The sequence below is a fragment of the Drosophila virilis genome, chromosome 4 (genome assembly GCF_030788295.1).
Source record: "Drosophila virilis strain 15010-1051.87 chromosome 4, Dvir_AGI_RSII-ME, whole genome shotgun sequence".
NCBI classification, from domain to species: domain Eukaryota; kingdom Metazoa; phylum Arthropoda; class Insecta; order Diptera; family Drosophilidae; genus Drosophila; species Drosophila virilis.
Genome location: NC_091546.1, coordinates 5,428,808 through 5,455,466, shown reverse-complemented (window position 1 = coordinate 5,455,466; position 26,659 = coordinate 5,428,808). Strand labels below are relative to the sequence as shown.

The 26,659-nt window shown below is 36.8% G+C and overlaps 2 protein-coding genes across 2 annotated transcripts in view; both read right to left on the bottom strand.

The window, feature by feature from the left end:
• Nucleotides 1-26,432, bottom strand: part of LOC116651542 (serine-aspartate repeat-containing protein I-like) — a 30,440-nt gene extending 4,008 nt beyond the window's left edge. Inside the window, exon 1 of the mRNA XM_070208812.1 lies at nt 26,295-26,432. The gene's annotated coding sequence lies outside the window, so the exon portion shown is untranslated. The remainder of the gene's footprint in view (nt 1-26,294) is intronic.
• On the bottom strand, nt 1,909-26,423 carry LOC6628983 (uncharacterized). The gene is made up of 4 exons (XM_032438099.2): nt 26,295-26,423; nt 5,341-5,520; nt 2,445-2,608; nt 1,909-2,379 (listed from the first exon to the last, which is right to left on the bottom strand). Exons 1-4 carry the CDS (start codon nt 26,410-26,412, stop codon nt 2,089-2,091), a joined length of 753 nt encoding a protein of 250 aa, XP_032293990.1. The 5' UTR covers nt 26,413-26,423; the 3' UTR covers nt 1,909-2,088.
• Nucleotides 26,433-26,659: the final 227 nt, after the last annotated feature.

Genomic DNA, 26,659 nt, shown 5'->3' with positions numbered 1-26,659 from the left:
TTGGGGGTGTGGCAAAAAGCTCATTTATAACGCAAGCCAGATGGCAAGCTTGTTACAAAATTAACTGGACACATTGCATTTGAAGGCACTTCTAAAAAAAATCGTTTTTTTCTCAGCAACTGGGCGCAAAAGATTATTTTTCGAGAGCTTTAAGAGTTTATTAAAGCTTTCAAAGTTAAAAGCTACAAAGAGTAATTAACGAAATATCAAAGAGCTTTAAGGAAATGGGTATATTGCAGCCATCTTATTAAGCAAACACTTTCCATAGATCATTAAAGCTTTATTTGAAAAGTTTGTTTAAGCTTTATAAACTAGTAGAAAAACGTTCAACGAAGAACAATTAATAAAGTTATTTAAATCAAAGAATTCAGTTTAAATGCTTGTTAATACTTGAATTGCTCCATTAATTAAAGCTTTATATAAAATACTTTAATGTATTTTCAAAATCCATTCTTTATGAGCGAAATATGCCAAAATTCAGACGGCTAGCTTAAAAAATAATTTAATCTGAAATTTTGTAAACGCATCGAAGATCCCCTCAATAATGCAATTAATTTGTGCATATTTTATAGCCCAGACAGCAATTGTCATAGCAATGAGAGGATGGGAACCTCATTTGCCAATTTTTTAGGTTAATATATAATTTGTTTTTATGCACCCCGTTGACACATAATAAAATGTATAATTTGTTTGCATTAATAATTTGGACGCAATGAAGTCAATCCGAAAGCAAACAAAAAACGCACACAAAAAAATGGCAACTCTCACACATCTATTACGCAAATATGTAAATTACAATGTTAAACAGCAACAAAAGACAAGTTTGCTTGCCTATTAGAAGTTATAGATTGGGAAATACCCAGTAAAGAGATATGGAGATGAATAAAAATCGATATTTATCGATATATGCTTTGATAACCGCCGACTACTAAATTTCCCTCTATCTATAGCACATTGTTGTTGAATGGTCTGCAATAACCTACTTTGAAATACTACAGGGTATACAAGAGAAGAAAATCGAATTGTAAAATCTTGGAAATCGATATTTATCGATATATGCTCAGATAATCACCGACTTAATGCTGATGCGATCTCTGTTGCATACTGTTCCTTAATTCAAACGCACCCATTTGAAATTTCTACAGGGTACATAAAGCAAAAAATTGTATAATCTTGGAAATCGATATTTATCGTTATATGCTCAGAGAACCATCGAATTAATACTAATATGATTCCTGTTACATATTGTTCCTTAAATTCAACAAACTTCGCTCAAACATTTAAAATTTCTAGAGGGTATACAAAAGTAGAAAATCTAATTGTACAATTAAACATTTTGTCGTGTTAATAAAATATTTATGATTGCGGTGGCTGCCGGTTTATTGACCAGGCAAATAAACAAAACTTAATTATGGTTTCAGCAGCTGCAAAAAATAAAAATTATATACAAAATGTTGAAACAATTGAAAATTTAAAAATAAATAAATTGCACAAAACCAAACGCAAATTAGCAACGCTTTTAAGCCAAAGCCAAAGCTTTAAATCAAATGGAAATTAGGAAAACTTTTAAATTAGAATTGTACGAAAATAAACCACAGCCAAAAAAAAAAAAAGGCCACAAACCAGTTGCATTAAGATTAAAAATTACATAATAAAATAAACATTAGCATTAGTCGTAAAAGCAGGCAAAAAAAAAAATAATAAAAGCTTAGGTACTTCTTAGTTATTGTTTAATATATATATACAAGTATATATAATTATTTTTAGTTTAATGCAAAACTTTATTTGAAAAATTATATTAGAAATTGTTTTTTAATATATATTACAAGTTTACATAGTCGGCTCAATATACATGTTCTTTATATATATATATATAGTATATATAGTATGTATATAGTGTAGTATATAGTCGGTTAGTAGAGCTCTACGCAGCATCGTTTATTTTATTATTATTTTTTATTTTATTTATTTATTTTTTTTTGTTTTTATTGGCAAGGCATTTTGCAATCATTTCCTGGTTAGATGCGCTTTTATCTTTTTTTTGTTTTTTTTTTTTCAAAGTTTGCTTTGAAATGCTGTAAAAAGCTTTTATACCTGAGGCTCATCGATGTCGCGCACCTCGTTGTCCTTGGGCTGCTTCTCGAGCGGCTCACGGCGATCGTTGTCCTCCTCGGAATCATCCAATTCGTGGCGCTGCTGCGGCGGCGCCGATGTGCTGGGCGAACTTACCGGCTTGAAGTCACCGTGATTATTGATCACGCCCTCGGCCACCTGCTCGCCGCTCTCCAGCGGGCGCACATTGACCAAACGCACCTTGAACGAGCTGTTCGCGTCACCGTAAACGGTCTCATTGATCTCGACCTTGTGACCATTAACCACCTTGTTTGATATATAAAAGCATTGGATTAAATTGAATTGAGCGTCAGACTTTGATGTTGCCTCACCTTAACCGTCGATGTGGTATTACCATTCTTGTCGCTCAGCGTTGTCAGCGGTCGCAGGCCAAAGCTGAGGGGAGTTAGGGACTCGGACGAATCGCCGGAGCCGGCAATCTCATCTGAGTCCACGGCGATGGGCCAGAGACGGGCGCGCAGACGGCGGAAAATGTCTGCAAAATGGGAATGCATAAAAAATTTTGTTGTCTGTGGTATAATTTAACGCCAAAACAAGCTAACAGGGCATAGTCTAGTCAGCTATACTCGACTAGTAGATACTCTGTACCAAGCAGAACGGCCTATAATTTGCATAGTAAAGAGGCTGGCAATGAGTAAAAGTTAAATGGCATACATCAATCGATATTTATCGAATTGGGAGGACTGCGGTAAATTGTTCTATATAAATTTGTTGTACAGCCAGCTTTTAAAGTAAAAATCCGATAAAAAACTTGAATTATAAATCGATATTTATCGATGTGAGAGCAGCAAGCAACATTATCGAACGTACACTTGATCTGTGACTACAATTTCCAGAGCTCTTTCTATTATGTCTAAAACTCTTACGATAATTATCGATATCATACCTGCGAAACAGATCGTTTAACAATATGTTTTTATGCGTCTGGTGTATGGCAAGCTAAATTTCGCAGTTATTCTTCTTAACTCTCATAATAGTAGCCTGCAAAGCTCAGATAATCGATATTTATCGAAAACTCTGATCACTGAAATAGAGAACTATGGCTTTACACTTCTTTGCTGATGCTTCTCAAGTATTGAGATACTTAATACATTCCGAAACGTTACCTCTTGCATTCATTTGCCCAACTTCCTGATACCCTTTTTAACCACTTGAAAGTACAGGGTATTATATTAAGAGCAAGGCCACTGTCAAACTGAAAAAGGTACCCAGCTACAAAGGCGAACCGCGCTGGGAACTGACGCAGGTGTTGAAAAGTGCCAAAATGCCAGCTGAAATCGACTTGGTTCTTGTTGTTGTCATCTCTTTGATGACGCCCAGACGGCAGACGCCTTTTGCCTAGCTAATGCGTTTTTCTGTTTAAATTCCGTAATCCGTAAACGCACTAAAAAATAAAAATACGAAAAAAAAAGAAAGTGCTTTCTGTGTCGCCGTCTGCTTGTTACATAATCCTCTTTGACACGCCCCCTGTCTACACATATGCTGTCACATTTCTCACTCTTGCTTCTGTCGGAGGGTTAACATTTTTTTTTCGTCTTGTAGCCAACCTTGTCATAAATACTTGACCGCATTGTTTGCCCGGCTTTGGCATGTTACAATTCATTTGCTTGTTGCATTCTAATGAGTTTAAAGCGTGCCTCAATTGCTTGACCAGCTCGACCAAATGGTTGACATCATTCTAAAAGCGGCAACCTTTGAACTTTGTTGAAGGTTTTCTTTTTCTTTTTTGTCATATATATTCCACTTATATATCGCTTTACACTCAAAACTTTAAAAGATTGAATTGAATTGTGTAAAAATGTGGCAATGCCGTCAAATTGGCAACGCCGTCATTTGAGAGTTGCCAGCTCTTATAAGGTTTATATTTTATTGCTAAGGCATTGCCAACTGTGCAATAAAGTTTTCAAAAGGCAACACTGCTCATTCATCTTGTCAAATATTTAACAACTAGCTTAGCAGACAGCTAGTCAAATTTAACAGTATTAAAAGTGATTTTCAGCCTTAAAAAACTGCTGAATAACAGTTCAGCATTTGCCTTGTCTTGGCCTATGTCTATGTTGGCTCATAAAAAACGTACACCAACTTTTTCGCAGTGTTGGTTAACACTAAAAATCATAGAAGTTTTTCTTTCAGTGCTGTTGTTATTCACTTGTTATCTTTGAAGCTGATGCCAAATAAAAGTTTCTTGCATATAAAACGAGCCATTGGCTTAAGAACTTTTTGTCAGCGTATTAGTTAGCAAAAGATTTATGAAGTTTGGCCACTTCTTCATCCCTAGTTAAGAAGCAGCATTTTATAAATGTTTTCCCTCCTCGTCTTTCTTTATTTTCTTTCATTTTTTTTTTGTTTTTTTTTTTTTTTTTGCCAAAGGCTCAAACTTTTCACTTTTAATGGTCAACAGAGTTTTGTGACCCAGCACATGCATATCAATATAAATATAAGAAATAAAGACAAGTACAAGGCAAAAACTTTGACTGGGCCACAACAATTTTGACATAATATTTTGATAAATTGTTTACATTTCTCCAGTACACTCTCAAGCTCAACTGTGTGACGAACTTTAAACTTCAGTGTATTCAAAAGGATCTGCCCAGCAAGAAATTGCAGGCAAAGCCTGGCGACTAATTGGCTGGCTTAACTGGCCACTCGGAGAGTATTCCAAATGTATTCTGGTTAGCCTTAAGAGCTTTTTATACCTAAGAGGGCTGAAGGCTCACGAAAAAAATCTCAATGAAACTTTGTATGGTTGTACCTTTTTACGATAAAGTAAACTATATTATATAGTTTATATAGTTTATTTATACCCTTGCAGAGGGTATTTTAATTCAGTCATGAAGTATGTTACGCATAGAAGGAAGCCTCTCTTGCTCTATAATACCCAAGATGTTGACCAAAGTCAATAATGCACTTGAATCCTATCAACATTGGAACTAATATTAGTGCATATTTTCCCAATGCAAGTGTGTTTAAGCTTCGACTTTCTGAAATTATCCAAATAATAAAAATCTCTCATCATGTAATAACCATAACAATGAAAAGCATGCATTAAATGCATGCCGTACTTGGTAATTACTCGTATCTGCTGGACTAATGAGGGGAATGGCAAGGAGGGTGGGGCAACATAAAATTGTAATTAAATGCAATTGCAGATGCGTCACGTGGCAGCCACAAGAAAAAAAAAAAAAACAACAGATGTTAAAAACTCACCATCAAAGGAATGGGGAATGCCCAGGTTAAAGTGGAAGACAGACGGATCCGGTTGCAGGAATGGAATCTCAGCGCCCGTATCGATTACGCCCTTAAAGTCACGAAAAGCCGGATCGCTTGCTGTGGGCCGAGCCTGTGGCACGGCAATCACCTCCGCATCGTCCTGCGGACTGTTGCGGGCTGCAAGGAATGAAAAAAAAAAAACATATAAATATATATTAAAAATACAAATAAATATTACGCGTAATTATAATTAAAAAAGCGCAGTTAAAACGCGCGCCGTTTGGCCATAAATTAGCCGCTGAAAATGCGTCGAATTAAGCCAAATCAGCAAATTCGTAAGCCAAAAACCGCAGAGCTCAGAGACTGCTTAAGCTTTCTCTGGACCCGCTCGACCCTTTGTGCTAATCATTTAGTGGCCTCATTAGCGCTTATTAGAGTTTTCATTTTGCATAATTTGCCGCGCTCTGCGGATATGCCCTATAGGAAAATGGCAGGCTCACCTTTCCAGTATCGAGCTGGGCTGGGCTCGGCTGAGCTTGGGGGCGGCAGCTGAGAAATGCTGATGAGAGCCGCACATAAAATTATTCATAATTATATATGAAGCTGCCAGCGTTGTCTAAGCTTTATAGTTACATTTAAGACCCAAATTTGAATGAATTAAACGATTTGCAGAATTTGGCAAAACTCCAGTTGTATTTATGTTATTTAACTATCTTTGAGCCACCAAAATAAAAATTAAACTGGAAGATTATAAGAGCTACAGACTTCATTTGTAGTGTTATTTCAATAACTCTCGCTGTTTCCCAAAATCGATAAACTCTATAATATATGATATATTATATAAATCTATCTTTAGATCTACTAAATAACAATAAATCTTGGAGATTATAAGAGCTACAGACTTCATTGGTATTGCCTAGACCTTTATTTTGTTGTTTCGATAAACGTTTTCCAAATTTGATGAGTGCCCATTAATATTATACTTATCTATCTTTGACCATAAGAATCTATCTTTAAATATACTAACTAATAACAAACTTGAGAAACTTTAAGAGCTACAGATCTCATTTGTAAAGTGTATTTTATGCAAAACAAGTTTACTTTGTTGTTTCGAACATTTTAAACGTTGTCCAAAATCGATAAATATCGATAAATATTCTATAATATTAATAAATATCATATTTGGCATTTATTTTGGATAGTTCTCTTCGTTTGCCGATATATATATATATATATATATATATATATATATATATATATGCCAATACTTTTAAGATACGTCTTTAAAGCTCCTTATTTAGATCAATATCGATTTAAAATGTCCTCTCTGAGATCACAAAAGCTATGAGATATCAAGCAGAAACGACATATCAAAAACATTTTTATAATTTTATAAAAGCTGGAAATTGTTTTAAAAGAAAGTGAATTTTTCATAATATTGTGTTTCACATAACATATAAAGGTTAATCAAGTGTCTCAGCTGTAGCTCACTTACTTGCTTATTAATATTGCTTTCTAACCATACGAAACGCCCATATTTAATGGCAGGAAATCGCTTAAGATCTTGAAACTGGGCCATGGCTCTATAATAAACCATCGTCTACAGCTGTAGGGGTAAATAAACAACTGCTTGCAACTGTCACACAATTCACATGGTTTCAGGCAGCCTTCGCTTCGGTCCACAGATAAATCTGTCCCTCTGGCCATGTGGCACTTCATAAATCTCAGCAGCTGAGACTGACGCACAGCATACAACAAGTGGCAGCAAGAAAAGCAGGAAAAACATGTCCAACGCAACCAACTAACGATGTTAAAAATAAGTCCAGCCAAGTTGAGACTTGACTTGGTATGAAATGCGATATGCGAGACGATTTAAAAGCTGCGTAAAATGCGTACGCAAAATGCAAAACGTACGTGACCCCTGGACGCAAAACCCCTTTTTTGTTTGTGCCCAGAGGAGGTCACAAAACGAATGCACTTTTTTTTTGTAAGCCGATTTATAAGTAAAGCACACGGCACACTCGCAATATGTTTGGTTTACAAAGCAACGAAAAGAAAAGGGGCAAAGTATGCGCTTTTTATATGCATGGGGGTTGACTCTGATGCAACAGAAACATAAACAAAATGCCGACTGGGGTCGCACATATGAATGTCATTTACAAGTGCAAATATTTACCTTTTGCGGCGCATACGAAAGTGGGCTACAGCCTGGCAAATATGCAGCGTGGAAATTTTAATGCATATGCATGACAAATATGAACGTTATATTCGGGTATATACACCTGTCAATAGGCAAGAAACTTTATTTCAAGACTTGCCCCACACACGATCTTGTTGAAGCTTTGGTATCTTCAGGACAAATCGTAAGCAGGCATGGTTCCAAAATTTCACAAAGCTAACCTTTAAATAGCGCCCCTAATCAAAAAATATACAATTGAGAACTCAAGTAACTCAGCTCCAGAGCCACAGATCATGCTGAAGCTTTGCTATCTTAAGAATGATCCCTAAAAATAAATATGTGCAAAATTTAATGATGCTAGCGCCAAAATTGAGCCTTTAATTGAGGAATATAAAGATGTTAACTCGGGTAACTCAGCTTCTGTACATACTATGCCAAACAAATATGCCCCATTCAGAGCACAAAAGCCAACCAGATTGTTGCACATACATACATATATAATATTTCATGGTTTCATGCAGCATACCTTGAGGGTGCGTTGTTGCCATGGCATTTGGTGCCAAACCAAATTGAAACATGCTCGAGAGGGGGCCACGTGCCAAAGAATTTATGAAAATGAAAATTGTGCAGCAAGTGAAATGTTTTGGGGTTAAGAGCACTACCCATGCCCCGTCCCGCCCCGCCCTCCGCAACTCCCACTCCTATGCTGGCCAATGCTATCCCCTATTAAGCCCAAAAGGAAAAAACACACACACAGTTATTAATCATGCGAATACTAAACAAAAGCAGGAGTTTCCCTAATGAAAATATCTACATGCCGTATTCATTAATTTTCCAATAATTAAGCCGTGCCCCCATGCAACTGTTTACCCTTCGCCTCCGCGCCACGACGCCCCCTTCCATCTGACCATTGTTTCGTTTTCTGAATTATGAAATTAATAAAGGCAGTTGGCGAAAATTCGCAGTGCTCGGCGCTTTTGTTCTAAACACAACGAATTTGTTGCTAATTATGTAAGGTTAACTGTATGCCCAAAAAAGGGGGGCGTGGCGCCAGCCCTGTCTACTTTTTTTTCCTACTTTTTCGCTGAGGCGCCACAAATGAAATCCCAAAAACCGTTGCTGGCAATCACTTGGCCTGCGTTTTATGGTGCTAATTGCCAGCAGGCGGAAAGTTAGAGGGGCGGACAGGGTAGAAGGGAGGACAGGGTAGAGGGGAGGACAGGGTAAAGGGGCGCTTTCGTTTAAGAATGGAGGCCGGCGTCCTCAACTGTGCGTCAATTAATTAACATAATTGTACAATTTTGCATAATTAACTAGGCAGCGATTTTTTCACTCTTGAGTTTTGTAGAGTTGAGTTGGAAATTTTTAAATTAATAATTGTGAAGAAATAACAAATTTTTAAATATCGCGCATATTTAAAAAAAAATTTAAGATGCAAGAAAAAAAGGAAACTCCCTTTTCTTCACTTTAACAAATTATTCAACAATTAGGTGAATTCCCTTTGCTGAATTCAAATTAAATAAAATAGTATTATTTTTAATTTAATCTTAAATTAAAAGTAAAATTATTAAGAATCTAAAGTAAGGATTAAATAATTATTGTTATTACATTTTTTTATTATTATTTATTTTTGTTTTAATATTAATGTTTATTATTTCTTTATATTTTTATTATATTATTATTTATTATATTATAATATCTTTTTCTAATTTTTTTCATTTCTTATATTTAAATGATCGAAGAATATTGTTTTAAATTGTCTCTTATCAAGTGAAAGGGTTTTATGTCATACAAGAAGTAATCATCCATATTAATAGATTCTTGAGTAAAACCAGTTTCTTCCCTGGACATTTAGGTAAATATTCTATATCTTCATTCAACCTCAATTTGTTTAAGTTTTAGTTTTGAATTCTTGAAGCTAAATGAATCTTTTTGTTAGTTTTCATTCATTTCTTTGCTTTCTTTAAAGCTCTTCTTTTAGAAAACGTTAAAACTAGATTCTTTTTTGAGATTTCACTCAATCATTTAGCTACTTGTGGCTGGACAACGTTTTAAAAGATTTACATATCCAACCAACTAACTGCAGCTCCAACTAACTCTTCTCACTCAGCGGCAATCATAATTACTTGCCATTTAGGACGAGCAACTCTTGTGGCAGCCTAAGCCATACTCTGTTCAACAGTTGCCTGAGGGGTTTGCGGGGCGGGGCGAGTTTGCGGGAGGGGAAGTTGGAAAAACATCCTGTAACTATTATGGCAACTTTTTACATTAACCAAAGTGCGGGCTATTAAAAATTCATTAATCGCATGCAACTGAAAAGCGAAATACATCATAAAAATACGAAAAGGCAAAAGTGCACGACCAGCAGATACCCTATATAAAGTAAACAAGTGCTCAGAGCTACTGTCATATATTTGTTTGATATACTGTCATATATCATGTGTGCTTCGCTTCTCAAACAACTCTTGTCTTTATTTTGGGTTTTAAGAACATTTTTTTATATATGAAATAAAGATTTAAAAAAATCAATATACAAAAATTCAAATCATTATCAAATAAATTACCGTCTCTTTAAAAAAAATTAAGAGAGTCGTGAAAAAAAACTATTAAATTTCTACTCAGAAATATTTAAGTACATTATCAACTGCCTGTTGCCGCAATATACCCCATTTTGTAGCAGTATGGCTGCAGGGTAACGGAAAACAAAAAAGCCGCATAGTAAAAAAGAAGAAAACTCGTTGCAAAAGTTTAATTGATTTGCGCGCAAAATTGTAAAATAATTGATAGAAAGAAGCGTTCAGAATTTAATGAGAATTTCGCCCGCAGAGAAAGTTGCGAATATTTACAAATTGCAATACGATAATTTTGAACTACAACCATAAAAAAAAAAAATTAAATAAAAATAAATTAAAAAAGAATAAAGCTTTTGTTATAGTTATTAATTAGAAAAGTTTTGCGGCCAGACTGCAACTGCACACGCACACGCACACGCAGACGCACAGAAAACGGAATTGTGATTTTGATTTTGCGTTTGATTTTCACTCATGATGAAAATATTGTAAATTGTAAATTGTAAATGGAAATTGGAAAATTCGGCAACTCTACAGCTCTATACACATACATGCATATATACATTTATATTGGTCAATCCGAGCCAAAGTAATTGGAAAACACATGCAGCGCATGGGCTTTTCCAGCTTTGCCAAGCCATATTGAATTTCGTGGCCACTTGAAAATGTTCAAATGTATTTCTCTCTCTGTGTGTGTGTGTGTGCGGTTGTGCGTGTGTGTGTGAGATTGTGAGGGTTAGACCGGAGCAACCGACACTTTTGGCCATCATTTTAATTACCATTTGGGGCTCACATTTGGCTAGATTCGAAAAACGCTATTTCATATTTTGCAGCAATTTGCCAGCCAAACGAGACGAGATTGAGCGCACAAAGCCAACACACACACCACACACACACACACACACATTTGATATAAATTATGGACTGTAGAAGTTGCCATAGCAGTTTGTAATTATCGTCACATATTTATTTGGTTACCGAGCATTTTGGCATTTGTTTGTGTCGCCGCGTTTAGCTCTCGTTTCATATTTCAAATGAATTTCGTTCGACTGTCATTTGAGTGATTTGTGGCTGGCAAATAATAGTCACAGTTAACTACTGTGCCGTATTTATGGCATCAATTGCGGCTGCATTTGAGCCCAAAAGCATAACAAATTATTAGCCAGCATTGCAAATATCTAAATAATCTTTGGGCATTAATAACCATTTCTTGGCAGCCAAAGCGAATCCAATTGCAATTTTCAATCGAAATGAAATAAAATTGCAAAAACAGGTTAGCTAAGATATGCAAAATACTCAGCATACGTTGGGTCGATTTAATAACAAGCTCAAGCTTTTTTTCAATGCAAAATAAGGTTTCACGAAACTATGTGAGAACTGAATCAAATACATACATAATATATTTGCCATAGCATCTCATTGCTCTGTAGCTTGCGTAAGCTTCCTTCTTTTAAGCAAAATCTTATCAAAGACCCAAGTATGCCATACAAATATAAATGTGTTACCTGCTCTGTTTTGGTTACCTTTAAAAACAAGCGCTGTACTTTGTTGCATGCCACGCTTTCTTTTTGGGTCAACTCTCGCTGCTGTCTGCCCGTTGCTTCGTCAAATTCCATCAATGTCTGCTGTTAATTATCCACACCAGCATCTCGTCTCAACTCTGGTATCAGTGGCCAGGCTTCTGTTGCTGCCGCTTATCACAGTGTCATGGTCTCTTTCACGCCGCTGCCAATCAGTCGGCGGCAGTCAGCGAAAGCCACAGTCACTGGCCCACAAGGGGCACGGGAATTTGCCACAACCTCGTCCCGCACCTACCCAACGCCCACCGCACCTTACACCCAGCTTGCGTTGAGTCGCGCAGATAACTAGAACTACGCCGCAACCTCTAATAGGCCACGCATCCGCAACAGAGACCCCGGACTCTGACCAGACGCAGCTGCTCCTCTTCTTCTTCTTCTTGTTGTCGTTGTTGTTGTTGTTGTTGCTTATATTATGCCTGTGCTGCGCGTGACATTAATCAAGCCTAGACCGAAGTCCCACATGCCATAGCCAGGGCAATCGCCATCGCCACCTGCATCATCATGCTCATCATCATCAACATCATCCGCATCGTCATTATCATCATCAACATCAGCCCCAGCGTAGGGTGACCGAAAAATCATTGTAGACATTTGTAATTAGAATTGATAGCAAGCAGGCAGCAGAGGCTTGCGAATGGGGCCAGGTGCGGGATACAAAGGGGGCAAAGCCGTGGGGCAGCTAACCCCAATTGCAGAGCTCTCCCTCAACACACACACACACACACACACACACACACACACACACACAATGACAATGCAAATGCAAAGCAGTTGGCGTTGGACATCGGCTCCATTGCGGCAGTTGTCGTTAAACAAATTTCATTCTCGAATCCATTGAAAGCGGCAAACGGAGTCCACGGATATGTGAATAGATGCGTGCACTCAAAGAGAGGGACCCCAGCAGCAGAGCACGTCCATCATTTGTTAAAAGTTTTGGTTTTTTCTCAGTGGCAGCAGTAGTAGCCCCTATTCTGGGGAGATTTTCAGTAGAGGTGAGCGGAAAGACGAGCACGAAACATTCGATATTTGCAATATAAACTTTTTTTTTTTGTTTATTTGATAACTGCAACAAAACTTGTTTTTGCATTTCTATACGTTGCTTTTTCTCGCTTGTTCTGTCCTATTCGCACACGCACGAACACATACGAGAAACGACATTGTATCAGAGCACGTATGAGCTCGTGTCACGAAAGAGAGCACGAGAAGTGCCCAGCTCTAGTGTAGAACAGTGCAAAAATGCGTGCTAACAAAATATCAGCACACGTCAATTGAATGGCATTTCACTTGGAGACAGACAGCCCAACTGTGCTCTGGGGCACTTTCACTTGCATTAGGGTGATGGATATGTATATATGTGTGTGTGTGTGTGTGTGTGTGTGTGTGTGTGTGTGTGTGTGTGTGTGTGTGTGTGTGTGTGTGTGGGTTGTGTAGGGAACAGACTACAATTTGGGGTTGGCTTGAGTTTCACTTTCGGCTCAAATGCTGTTGACACTTGACAATGCTTAGAAGCACAGAGACAGAGAGCTAAATGACAGCGCAGCAAGTGTGTTAGTGTGCGTGTGTGTGTGTTTGTGTGTGTGTGTATGGTGTGTGCGTGCGTGTGTGTGGTGCGCATCAAACTAATTTTCCCCCTGCTTAGAGTTCTTGAACGTGGCCAAACTAACTGACTGGCATCTCTGTCCGGAAATCAACTCTCTCCTCCTGATCTCTCACTTTTTGCACCCCCGCACTCCGGAACACGCCCCCCGAACCCGCTAAGCACATGCCTGCCTCCCCCCACAGTTTGAATTTGGCTCTGCATTGGTTTTAACTGATTTTAAAATCATTTTAAGCCAAATAGCATACAATTGAGTTTGTCAGTTTGTTAGCTGGCCTTCTGATTCCTGGCTTATGAATGTAATTGAAAATGTGGGTGGGTTTATAAGGCGTGCATTGCATTTTGTCACAGTTGTCGGTGTTTGTCCTGTGTCATTTGGCGGTACGTGCCGTGCTTAGGGTTAAGGTACAGACTCCTTTAAAAGGGATACGAATTGGGATTTTGAAAGAAAAGTGCAGCTAAAGGTGTTAAATTGTTGTAGAGAAAGCTCTCAGTTCGCTAAAAGAACTATTTAACAATTAACAGAGAGAATTTCTGGTTCTTTGGTTCTTTTTTAATCATACGAAATTCTAAAAAGAATATCATGGAAACATAATATTACTTTAAAGAAATCAACATATATATAAATATATATAAAATAAAATTGTTGAATCCAAAATTTATATACAATTTTAAATAGCCAGATAAATAAACGTATTTTATATATTTTTCCCAATATATATTTAAGATTTTTTTTAAACTTCTCGCTTTTTGGTTGCAAAACCACAAGAATCTGCATTTTTTCTCGTGGCGAAATACGACTGTCGTACATACCCTATACAAGAGTACATTTAAAAATGTTCTACTCATTTAATTTACAATTGTTTAACCAATTGAAAGAAACCGCAAAATTTTCAACCACAGCGATTTCTGCGCAATTTCAAAAATCGCGTTTTATCAATAAGGGGGAAATGCGACCTAAATGACAAAGAGAGGACAATAAATAAACATTATAATAAAATTAAATTTAATTAATTTTTGTGGGTCGCTGGGTCAGGTAACGTCCATTTGAGGCCTGATTGGAGTGTATGCGATGGATAACTCAGGTGCCGGCTTCATTTTTCACTTCTCATTCATTCACGCATTCATTCATTCATTCACCATTCACTTCATTTGCATTTTGGCAAAACACAAAAAAATAACTAAGAAACAAAATGCCTAAATAAAAACCTTGCCCCGTTGTAAGCGCCCAGTGCAAAGTGTTGTTATTGTTGTTTGTTGTTGTTGTTGTTGCCAAATGTGACAATCGTGTCACGTACGCAATGTTCTGGAAGATTGAACGTTACGTTTGTCGCGTTTAAAATGAGTTTTTTTCGCCGAGTCTGAATTTGATTTTGATTGTTTGGTCCCGGACACGGCTCCCGGTTCTCCCTGCCCCCAACACTGCCCGTAAAAAAGCAAAAACTTACCAGACCCGGCTATGATTTGTCGTTCATCCCGGCTGCCACATGTAGCAAATTATTCGACGGCAGCAAAAAGTAAAATTGTTTAATTTTAGGCTTGTTTTTTTTTTCCCCCCCGTATTTGCCACTGAATTCACAATCACGAGCCTTCATTACGCCCACCTAAGATTTATTATTATTTTCATTTTTTTTTTTTGTTGACTGCCAACACGTGCAGCAAATTTTAAATATATATTTTCAGTTCTGATGCTGCTTGATTTGTGCTGCCTGCCACAGGTGCAGCAATCGTTAATGAATTCCGATTGCGCTGGTGATTCCCCAAAAAGAATGCCACAAATGCTTTCACTGGAAATATTTGCTTGGCGGGGAGGCTAATTGTAATTATAGTTTATAGGCTGTGAGAATCGCATAGAAAGGCGAATATCTTAAAGAGAGAGCGACCGAGCAGCTGAGACAAGACGATAAAGAGCATATTGGAGCACGAGTGACAGGCAGAACGTGAGAGATATATAAAAATAAGAGCTGGAGGCTGAGAAAACGTAGGAAAACTTTATTAGTAGTTCATATTTTGAAGGGCTTCAGCTGGGAAGGTTGAGCTGTGAGGACAGTGAAAAAAAAATAAGAAAAACACATAAAAAAGATTTTTGTGATTTTCGGGGGAAGTTGGAAGCAATTATTTACCTGCTGTTTATTAAAGAATTATTTGTTAAAGCATGAAAGTATTATAATTCTATAACATAAAGACTTTTCAAAACGAAAGGAATTTATTGCTGTGTTTATTCCCAATGTTTATACAGACGGTATTGGGGAATGAAATGTTGAAAGTGTAATATACACAGCTGGTTAATTATCTGGGAGTATATATCTGGGATATAATGAGTAAAGTACTGGGCAATATGCATATATATGAGTATATATTTAGGTATATATCCTTGAAATATTCGCTCTATACAAGAGTATATTTCCATGAAACGTGTAACCTACTTGGTAATAAATCGAAACGCTATCGCTAAAATGACTAACCTACTGGCCAAACAACATTTTGCAACACTAAAAATTGTGCATCAATTTAATCATTACAACACAGCTCAGCTGTCAGTTTGAGTGCGTCGGGCAAGGCCTTCAATTAGAGTAGACGAACAGGGCGGCGCAGACAAAATGTGCATTCAGGCAACATGTCAATGTGGCCAAAATGCTTCAAAGACGTTGAAAGCCACAGGCCGGAAGCCCACAAAAGACGCTGCACGAAATGCTCGAAATGCAAGCAATGCAAATTTCACAAATGCCCTGTTTTCGTGTGGGCGTAGCATGATTTATGATTATTAAACTACTTAATGTTAATCAATGTGAAATGGATGGGAGCAGAGCGAGAGTAAGAGAGAGAGAGAGTATTGTGTGAAATTGCAATTTGTTGTTAATTACAACGCAAACGCATTGTGACAGCCCGCCCAGATATGTATGGCTATATGCGTGCATGCATATATATAGAGCTATAGATATAGGGACAGATATGATGACACAGGCAGCAGATTTTTGGTTTGGCAGCAAAAACCGCAAATTGCCATTAACGAAAATCTAATCATAACCGGAAATTAATTTGACAGGAATCTCATTAAATTTACAGCCACAAAATGGTGGCCCACACACACACACACAAACACACTCACACTAGCTTGACAATCGTTTAAATCTGCACACGTTGACATTGCCAGCTGACTATTTGAGTAATACTCTAGGATTTTCATTATAATACACAATTATTCACATATATTTATACACGTGTGCTTGTGTGTGTGTATATATAACATGAGCAAGTGCGTCTGCCACGCCTCCTGCCCTCTGTTAGCCTCTCTAGTCTGGTAATTTATTTCTGATTCTGGGTTTGCGCCATGCGTGGCTGAGCATTAGGCTCTTGCACATTTTGCCAGCACATAAATTAACATAAAGAGCCGGCTGTTGAGCTCTGCCAGGGGGAAGGGGGTGGATGAGGGTGGGGGGGATGCTGAGGTTTGGTGGGTGGCAGCCACAGTGGAAGGCCTCTTGCAGCGATTACGTGACATTGAACCAGAGCTAAGTGCCTCTGCAGCTTTCAATCACAGCCAAAGGCAGAGCGAAACAGACAGTTGGCAACATTTATGATTATTCAGCTCAAAAATTTTGCAGGGGGATGGGACGGAGGAGAGGCTTTGGCTTAGAGCTTTTCGTGACAGCTGACAATTTGCCGGATATGTGTGTGTGACTGTGTGACTGTGTGAGTGTGCGAGTGTGTGTGTGTGTGTGTTGGTCTAGTCTAATAGCCGGAAATTGCAGCTGATAAAGCAATCAGGCAACGAAATTGTTTATTAATTTTACGTTGCGTTCACAAAAACAGAACGAAATAATCGACAATGCAACAAAATTAAGCCAATTAGTATTAGGTTTAACCAATTGCAGGCAGAGACATTTTCAAGTTCAGTCAAAAACCGGAGAGAAATGTGCTGAGAATAAGCTTGAAATATCATTGGACAGTCGACTCGATTCGATAATTAATCGATAGATTCGAGCTAGGCGTGAACTGGATCGGTTCTCGGTTCCCTTTCAGAATCATTTACATCAATACAAACAATTTTTGTATGTAATAAGATATGCTAGTAAAACCGCGCAAACAGTTAGAGCAAGAGTTTCCACATAGTGAGCCTGTTATCGATAACTTCGATACCGATAGATGCGATAACACATCACCACGAGGCGGCATGGCATTAGAGCGAGAGCGTTGCTGCTTTACAATTACAATTCTCGTCAGACTATTATATATATTATATATATATACATATACCATAAGGCCTTTCACATTTCCTAACAAATTATTATACACACTATATAAGACTATAGAAATGATCATGATATTAAGAAAATGGGCTTTGAGAATCTCCATTAATCTCTAGTATCTATTAATTAAAAAAATAAACTCTGACTTGCTGTTGATTTTTATACGCTAACCCCTTTGAAAATGGGTAGAAAGGGTAAATGGGTTTTGTGTAAATGCATGTAAAAGGCAGCGGGAAACATTTCCGACCCCTTAAAGTATATATATTCTCGATCAGCATTAATAACCGAGTCGATCTAGTAATGTCTGTCTGTGTGTCCATCCATATGTACGCGTCGATCTCAGAACCTATAAGGTGTTGAACGTAAGCCCTCTAATTCCCACGCAGTATGAGTTTGTTAATCGATAATTTGCACCGTTTCCATGCAATCGATAAAAATCGATATCGAAATTCTGTTTTTTTAATTTTGTTGGAATAGCATATACATCTGCTGTTGGTAGAAGAAGGTTTAGAGTATTCCCTAGTCGAGCACTTCCGACTAAAACACTTTAACTTGCGTTCCATTAGTTGCTTCTAGAAAACGTTGCGCAGCTTTATAAATATTTAAATAACACTTTTACAGTCGTTGAACAAAGTAATCTTTCATTATTTATTCACACGAAAACTAGAATTTTCTATACCTATCAATTAAAATAAACAGCTTATTATATGCCCAACTATAATATAAATTTGCCCGTTATAAAAAATCAACAGTCGTAACAAACATTTGTGTATATAGCGATATTATCACTGCGAGATGATTAATCATTTTCAAATGCCGGCAAAAGCAGCTGCAATAATAGCAAAAATATAAGCAACAACAGCAACAACAATAACAACAGCAACAATTACAGCTAACAGATACTTTTAACAACAAATACAATTTTTTTTGTTATTGCCTTTTTCTGTATGGCATTCGCATTTACTTTGCCATTGAGTTATTCATTTGAATTATTTATTGCTGTGGCTAAAAGTAAATATTTTATTTTGTATAAAAAAAAGTCAATGGTTCAAACTGTGTTTTTTTTAAATGCTTAAGCGGCTTACTGCATTTTCCGGAGTTTTTCTCTTGAATTTGTTTATACACATTTAAATGAACGAAAATTAAAGCGCATTAAAATTCAAAACTATACCGAATACATAATACACTTACATGTGCTTTATATGAAAAGGGTTTAATTCAATCATAATTTAATAAAAATTTTGATAATATTTGAGAAACTAAAACAACTTCAAAGCAAATTCCTCTTTAATGCTTTGCACATTCTAAAATTATATTGTTTTTATTTCTAGTGCAAGGCGTATAAAAAATTAATGCGTTTATTTCGCTTAAATTGCAGACTCATTAACAAAATAATTGAACATTTCTGCTAGAGAAGAACCAGCGAGCTTCCGCCTGCTAGTCCGACGATTAGTCATTTGCTTTCACATTGAACCAGCGTGACATCGCTTGCTGGTCTGACGCCCGGACATATATATATGAAGCTACTGGCAGATATTATAAGGCCTTGTCCGTGTCCAGTTGATATTACTTATTCACACAGTTACCGCCTGTATTTAGGTAGAAAAGTGTTTCATACAAACGTTTTCCGCTCTTCTTCCACAATTGCGTGTGGAATTGCACCAGCCCTACGTAGATCCAACGGATTAGGCTGTGAGTTGAAGACTAATTATTCAGTCAGAACACACAGTCTATAGTTGCATATAGTTATATATATATGTAGGTAAAGATTTGTATTCGCAATTGAATTTTCAAAAGCACAAATAGCACAATTGTTATTCGAAAATCACTTTCATACACTAGAACAAATTTGTTTTCATTGCTTGGCTTCTGATTTGGCTTTGGCATTGATTTAATAGCTATTTTGTACCTCAAAACCAAATTGACCGCAAGTTCAAGAAACTCGAACGAAATGCATATGGAAATATTTGGTTTTGTTAAACGTATTTCATTTGCCTCGACTGTAAAACATAAACATTTTAATTTTCACATTTAGCCGTTGTTGTTGTTGTTGTCGTTGAGGTTTATGCGATTTGCAGGTATTTTTCAAATGGTTTATTCTGCCTGTTAATTGAATGGCGCAATTAATTGACATTTAATCGCAAGCCGGAATTAAATTGCCTTTAAATGAAAAATGTCGCCATGCTGCAAAATGATGTCACAACTGAACCGAAGGGATTGTTAAAGTGTTTAGACAAAAATCTCCCTCTTGCGGTGTTTGACTGAGGAAAGAATTGAAAGGTTTTCATTTGAATGGCACATTTTCAATAAAATTTCACTCTCACTCGGGGGAAGAATTGATAGGCTCTTTATAAAGGGAAATGTGAACATTTGAATGGCACATTTACATTTTGTTAAGTATTTGTTGACCAATTAAGCTTTTCAGCTTTTAAAGTAATTCATGTAGCCTTTGTTTTTAAGAGGTAAGAAAATATGCCATTATACCCCTGCAGAGGGTATCATAATTTTGTCATTAAATGTGTAAAGCACAAAAGGAGACCTCTCCGTATATTATATATATTCTAGATCAGAAACAACAGCCGAGTTGATTTATCCCTGTTCGTCTGTCTGTTTGTCTGTTTCAATCCAAGATATTTTTTTTAAATTTAACTCAGCATTTACAAGCTTCACAATTCTCACATAACTGTCAAACGGAAATGTCTAGAAGGGTATTGAATTTTCGGCGTGCCGCACATAAACTTACTTTATGGCCTGCATTTTATTTCTATTTTGTCAACAATATGTTACAAAGCAAAATTACACTTTCAAAAGGCACAACATCACAACAAATGAACAGTTATTAAATCTCCTACGCAATTACCGAAAATAATGCAAATTCCACCCACAAAATGAACAAATTAAAAAAAAAAAACTATTAAGCCATTCAAAACGCTGCCCCTGCTAATTGGGTAACTAATTCAAGAAACGTTCATTTGACAAAATAAAAATAAAATGTATAAAAATAAATATGACAAAACTAAACAAATTGCGTTCCGTAAGCAAAAAGTTCATACAATTAAAAAACTATGCATAATATTATTATAAAGCGATTTATTATAGTCCGAGCGGCAGTCCACTTATTAGTTTAAATAATCAAAAAATATATATGATTTATATGAATTTAACTGCAATTTGCACAACACATGCAGTTGCAATTTGTACGTGCCTGCCCCCTGCCCCCATGCCTCTGCCCCTGCCCCCTGCCGTGGAAAAGGCCTTAAACACGAATTATGGCCACAATTAACCCAATTTCAGTTGGCTGCCAGCTGCACGCAACACATAAAATTAAATGCCATAAATGTTGTCAAAAAATACAAATAAATAAAATACATATATATATATATATATAAAATATATATATAAGAAATAAGTAAGGAACAGCAAGAGAAATTGCTTAAGTATTTCGCCGGCCACTCGAGAACAATTGCAATGGACAAATTGCAACAGCAGAGTAAAGAAATCAGGCCACGACAAAATAAAGAAAAAATATTAAATTGAAAAAAGTAACAGCAAGAAATAATAAAAGAAATTGCAGTTCACAAGAAGTGGAGGGTTCATTAAACTGATGTAAGTTTTGGGTCGCAAATTTTCGTTCCAGTTTCCACCCGCATGTGTGAAAAATTTGTAAAAAAAAAAAACTTTTTGCCTAAAACTAAATTTCAAAGATCCTTGTGACAATTTATTTGATATGTTCTAACATACTTTTAAATACAAGTGAAGTTCCAAATGGCTAGATTTCAATTTCCCACGCACAAAACGTTACACGGGCAAAGCCGGGCAATACCCACTAAAATATGTACAAATATAGACAACGATCTTCTGAAGCCCTTAAATTACACTTAACATATTAATTTTATCTAAGCTCAGAAACTCGAACCCAACTCTATTCTCTGTTATCTTAAGCTCCTGTTACCAGCCCTTCTGTTACTTAACATGCGTCGTCTAACATTTTATCCGGCGGTTACCTCTAACTAACAGAGTTGCCAGCCCTACATGTATATATTAATATATATATATATATACATTTCAAATTGTGCATGAGTCATAAGATGTGGCTATAGATTTCACATACTGATATCTAAGCTTGGTGCAAATTTTTCCATTTTTTTCCATATTTATAACAAAATTCAACACAATCGCATCTCATGCTACAGCAAAAATTCCATAGTATTTTAAAAATGACTGTATTTATTTATGTTTTCCCATTCCTGGTCTCAATAATTATTTATTATTCTGGCTGATATTATTGAACTTGAGATCAAAAATTTGTTTTGCTTCCAACTACTTGTTTTGTCTCGAGAAATTTAAGACATAAGGCCGAAGCTGAAATGCCCTTACAAACTTAGCATATATCGAATATGTTTACATTCTTTTTCCATTCATTTTCCTTGTTTAACGAAACACCGAAGATTGAATACCCTGCAAACATATGCATTCCATATATGGAATGGGTTTGCATTTGCATTTTTACTCCAAATTCGCAGATGAAATACTCTTACTAGTTGATTTCGAAATATTAAAGCAGCGTTTAAGCAAAAATTTATAAAAATAAAAAAAAATCGTGTTTTTGTCCATCGGAAATATGCATAAAATTTGCATATTTCCTGGTAAATGATTTGACTGCTGCAAATTTGACAACTTCAAGTGGCACTGGCAGCTGCCGTTGCACCACACACATACACCCCCCCCCCCCCCCTCCTCATCCTCCTTTCCACAACTCCCTCAAACACCCCGTCGACTGCTGCGCCTGCTGTCTGCAAGCAATTCAGCTTCTTCAACTTTAGCTGCTGCAATTTATGCATTCAAGTGGCAGCCAAAGGCAGCAACAGCCATGACGATGACGATGATGAGGCAGCTGCGTTTGCTGCTGGCTTGTATCTTCTATTTGGTATCTTGTATCTTGTATCTGCAGGATGCATTTTGCAGTTTTGCTGATTGTCAAGTGTTGTTGCCTGCACCGTTCTTATCAAAATCGAGCATCATTATGCCGTAATTCCTAGAAAATGCCCACACTTAGCGAAAATTCTTATTCGGACAGTTTTGTTTCCTCGAAATTAAGTTAAATTTTCTACGCAAATTAGGCAGAGCTTGAAATTCAAACAAGTTCGTTATTCCTTAAACTAAAAAGAGATTTTTTCCACAAATTTCCCAAACCCGAAATTCTGCTCTCTAAGCAATGTTTTTTTTCCTTTGATAAATGTCGAAATTTTCCTCTCTAAACCATTTTTTTTTGTTAAACAATAAGTGCCCAATGCTTTTTTTAAGCCTACAAATTCCTGTTAAAGATTTTTTTTTCATTTAAATAGAGTTGTTTTGCTTTTTTTATAAGATCAAAAAAACTATTTAAAAATCAAGTTAAGTTCCAACGTTTTTTGATTGAGGCACAGAGCCTTTCATTCTAGAACTTTCGAGATCGTTTTTTTTTTTACCGTGTGTAGCCTAGCTTTATCAATTTGCATTGTTGATACGAGCGAGACAATCGCGAGTTCAAGAGGCCGCCAACAGCATTATCAACTTGAACATTTTAATGATCATCCCGGTGCGGGGAAATCTTATTTTTTAATTTATATATATATAGAATTATTTGTCGGATCGCCTAATGAAGGCCGCCCAAACTTGTTTTGCCCAGCCAATATACTAAATATATATATATTTTATAGGGTTCTCAAATAAGTCTAGAACTCACCTGGCAAAGTCCAAACGTCGCTGACAGCCAACACGATCAGCAGAACACCGCACAGCAGCTTCATATTTATTTTCACACGATATTTTTCTCCTTTGCCTTTTGTTTTTTATTTGAGTTGAACAAATTAATGTTTTTTTTTTGTTTCTGTTTTTGTTTTTATGCTAAGCACTTTTATTAAATTCTGTTTTGATTTGTTTAGGTTTTTTTTTTTGTGTTCTGGCACCGGTTGCCGGATTCGGTTCTGTTTCGTAAGACAAACAATAGTCAAATGCGCTGAAATGCGTTGAGGAAACGACAAATAAACAGAACGTTCGGAACGTAAAAGCGACACAAATCACTGAGTAAAATGAGCAACAGTTTGAGCGTTACAGATAGGTGAGCATGTTGGAGACTGCGAGAGACTAGCGAGATACTCAGATTCACACTCACACTCGCGCTCGTAGCATGCACTCACACTCAATTAGTTGAGCGTGTTATTAATATAAATAAATGACAGCGAAAAAGTCACTAAAATAAATCCATAGCTAAAAACAAGTGGGATTACGAGTACAATTAAGATAGAGGGTCGTAGAGACTATGACATGCCCTGCAAACAGTAAATATGGCGGAAGATAAGAAGGCGATAGATTGGCGATATCGCATATTGATCGATTGTGATCTTGTGGGAGTACGAGTACAATTAAGATAGAGGGTCATGGAGACTATGGCATGGCCTGTAAACAGTAAATATGGCGGAAGATAAGAAGGCGATAGATGGGCGATATCGCTTATTGATCGATTGTGATCTTGTGGGATTACGAGTACAATTAAGATAGAGGGTCGTAGAGACTATGGCATGCCCTGCAAACAGTAAATATGGCGGAAGATAAGAAGGCGATAGATTGGCGATATCGCTTATTGATCGATTGTGATCTTGTGCGATTTCGAGTACAATTAAGATAGAGGGTTATGGAGACTATGACACGCCCTACAAACAATATTTATAACGGAAGATAAGAAGGCGATAGATGGGCGATATTGCATATTGATCGATTGTGATCTTGTGGGAGTACGAGTACAATTAAGTTAGAGGGTCGTAGAGACTATGACATGCCCTGCAAACAGTAAATATGGCGGAAGATAAGAAGGCGATAGATGGGCGATATCGCATATTATCTGGCAACACGAAAAAGGTGTTGGATGCTGCCGGGGAGAAACGAAAGCGACTGACACTTTTTTGAAAATATTGTATACAGCTAACTCTTCGCTCTGAAAGCAACAACTCTTTCTAGATTTATAGCTCCATATAATCTTTCAAATCGTTTTACGAGTCTCACGCAACTTCACTTGACTCAAAAACAAAAATATAGACAAGCCAATTATGAAAGTAAAGCCAATTAGTAATTGCTTTGACAGCTGGACATGTTTATTTGGACATCAGTGTACGGTAATGAATGGCGGCAAACGCGGCGAATGCGCAATTTTTGCTGTTGTATGAAAATGCATTTGTATGTACATATATTTATTTCTAGTATTTATTTGTTGCATGTGCCCCTTTTTTGCAAAGCTTATTTGCGGCTTAATCAATTGTTGTTTATGCTTCGTTAGCTGCACGTTTATACGCTATTTCATTTTATTTTATTTTATTTAGTTTTTGTTTATTTTTGCCTCGCTTTTCAGTGTTAGCCCCAGAGAAATGATGTCAATCAGCCTGTTGGCAATATAATCACTTGTTGTTGCTTGACTGACTGTCGGGTTCAAGGTCAAAGTTGTGGCTATATAAACAATTTAAAGTTGTTGTTTCTTCTTCTTCTTCGCACTCACACTCGCTCAATTGAGTTATCGATCAGATGTTATCGATAACATTTATGTGCACTTAGTTATATTGCCAACAAATGTGGCTAAGCATCTTTACGTCAGGTATATAATTAATTTGTTTATGATTGAGTTATTCTTGATAATTTGTTATTCCACGCTCGACACGATCAGATCAAGTGCATATTAAAAATCACGATTAATTTTAATGCATTTCAGCAGCCCAGTTACAAAACAATTATCTAATTATCTTGCTCAAAAAAACAAACCATTTTCAAGAAAGGTTTTTTCCGAGGCATTAACAAAATTATATATTTTTTTTTTTGAATTTCTGATTCTAAATAAAAATATTTTTTACGATATTTAAACACAATTTATGTTTATGGCTCGCACGCGCATTTGACCTTTATTATTGTATAAACAATGTTTATTAACGCATTTCAGATTTTGCACACATTTCAATTTCACTTTTCATGCCTGTTTTTTTTTTTTTTTTTGTGTATTTAATTTCTTTAAACAGATTTTTTTTTTTTTGTTTATAAACATCAAACGGAAATAACACGGGCATGCTAAACAAGTGGGCACACACATATGTATATGTATGTATGTATGTATGTAAGCACAAATATTCGCAAATTTATTTACGGTTATTTTGTTGTTTCTCTTGTACGCGCGATCGCAGGGGTCTCGCGTCTGTTGACTTTTGTATGAAATTTCGGACTAAACGTTGCGTACAAATTTGGCTTCATTTATACCAACGCACGCAGCTGACCCAACACAAAGAATACGCAACGAGCGAGTGGGACAGCAAGAGCGCCAGGAACAGCAATGTGCGCACGGTCAGAGGGGGGAGGAGGGGGAGAGCAAGAGAGCGCCGTACGATCAAGAACTGGATCGCATGCAACGGCACGCACAGTGCCTTAAAAAGTGAATGTCAAGGGGCTGCGCTTTTGGTTACGAACAGAACGAACGTAGCCCGTTTTTCAGTTAAAACTTGCAATTTTTCATTTAAATTTTTCAATAAAAAAAATTGTTTTCATTAAAAATTTATAGCCCATCGTCAGCGACGACGAGCAACGCGCGCCAAGCAACGTTATCTGTGTGTCAATGAGAAGCTAGAAAAAGAAAGGTGTGCTCAACTGCAGAGTGTTCGACTAGCAGACATCCTATGGCAAGTATATATAACTAACTATATATACTATAACTAACGTAAAACTTGTTGTTCAAAATTAAGCGCAAAACAAATCAACACTTACCTGGACATGCCAAGATATCAAAATACGTGCATATCATTTGTATAAAACAACATGCCTCTTCTATGCATAACATAGGGTACAACAAAAGACCAACTCCATCGCGCTGAGCCCAGTACATTTGTTTTTTTTTTATTGTTGTCTTCTGTCGCCCTGATTGGGATCACAATCGCGGATTCTTCACATTTTATTCTCGTCATACGCACGAGTATGTATGTATGTATGTATGTGTATATATGTACATGTGTATGTATGTATGTCGTGCGTGTTTTGCCTTCTCTGCCCAACCGGATTCGCATTTAACTGCACATTTTACTGTGCTTTATTTTGTACCGGTTCAGGCGTGCATTGCCTTAAGTGCGAAAAGC

Coding starts and splice junctions, on each gene's coding strand:
- LOC6628983 (XM_032438099.2), bottom strand. CDS start 26,412: ATGTACTGGGCTCAGCGCGATGGAGTTGGTCTTTTGTTGTACCCTATG. Junction 5,521..26,294: donor TGATATCTTGGCATGTCCAG/GTAAGTGTTGAT, acceptor CATTCCTTGCAG/CCCGCAACAGTCCGCAGGAC. Junction 2,380..2,444: donor ATACCACATCGACGGTTAAG/GTGAGGCAACAT, acceptor ATATCAAACAAG/GTGGTTAATGGTCACAAGGT.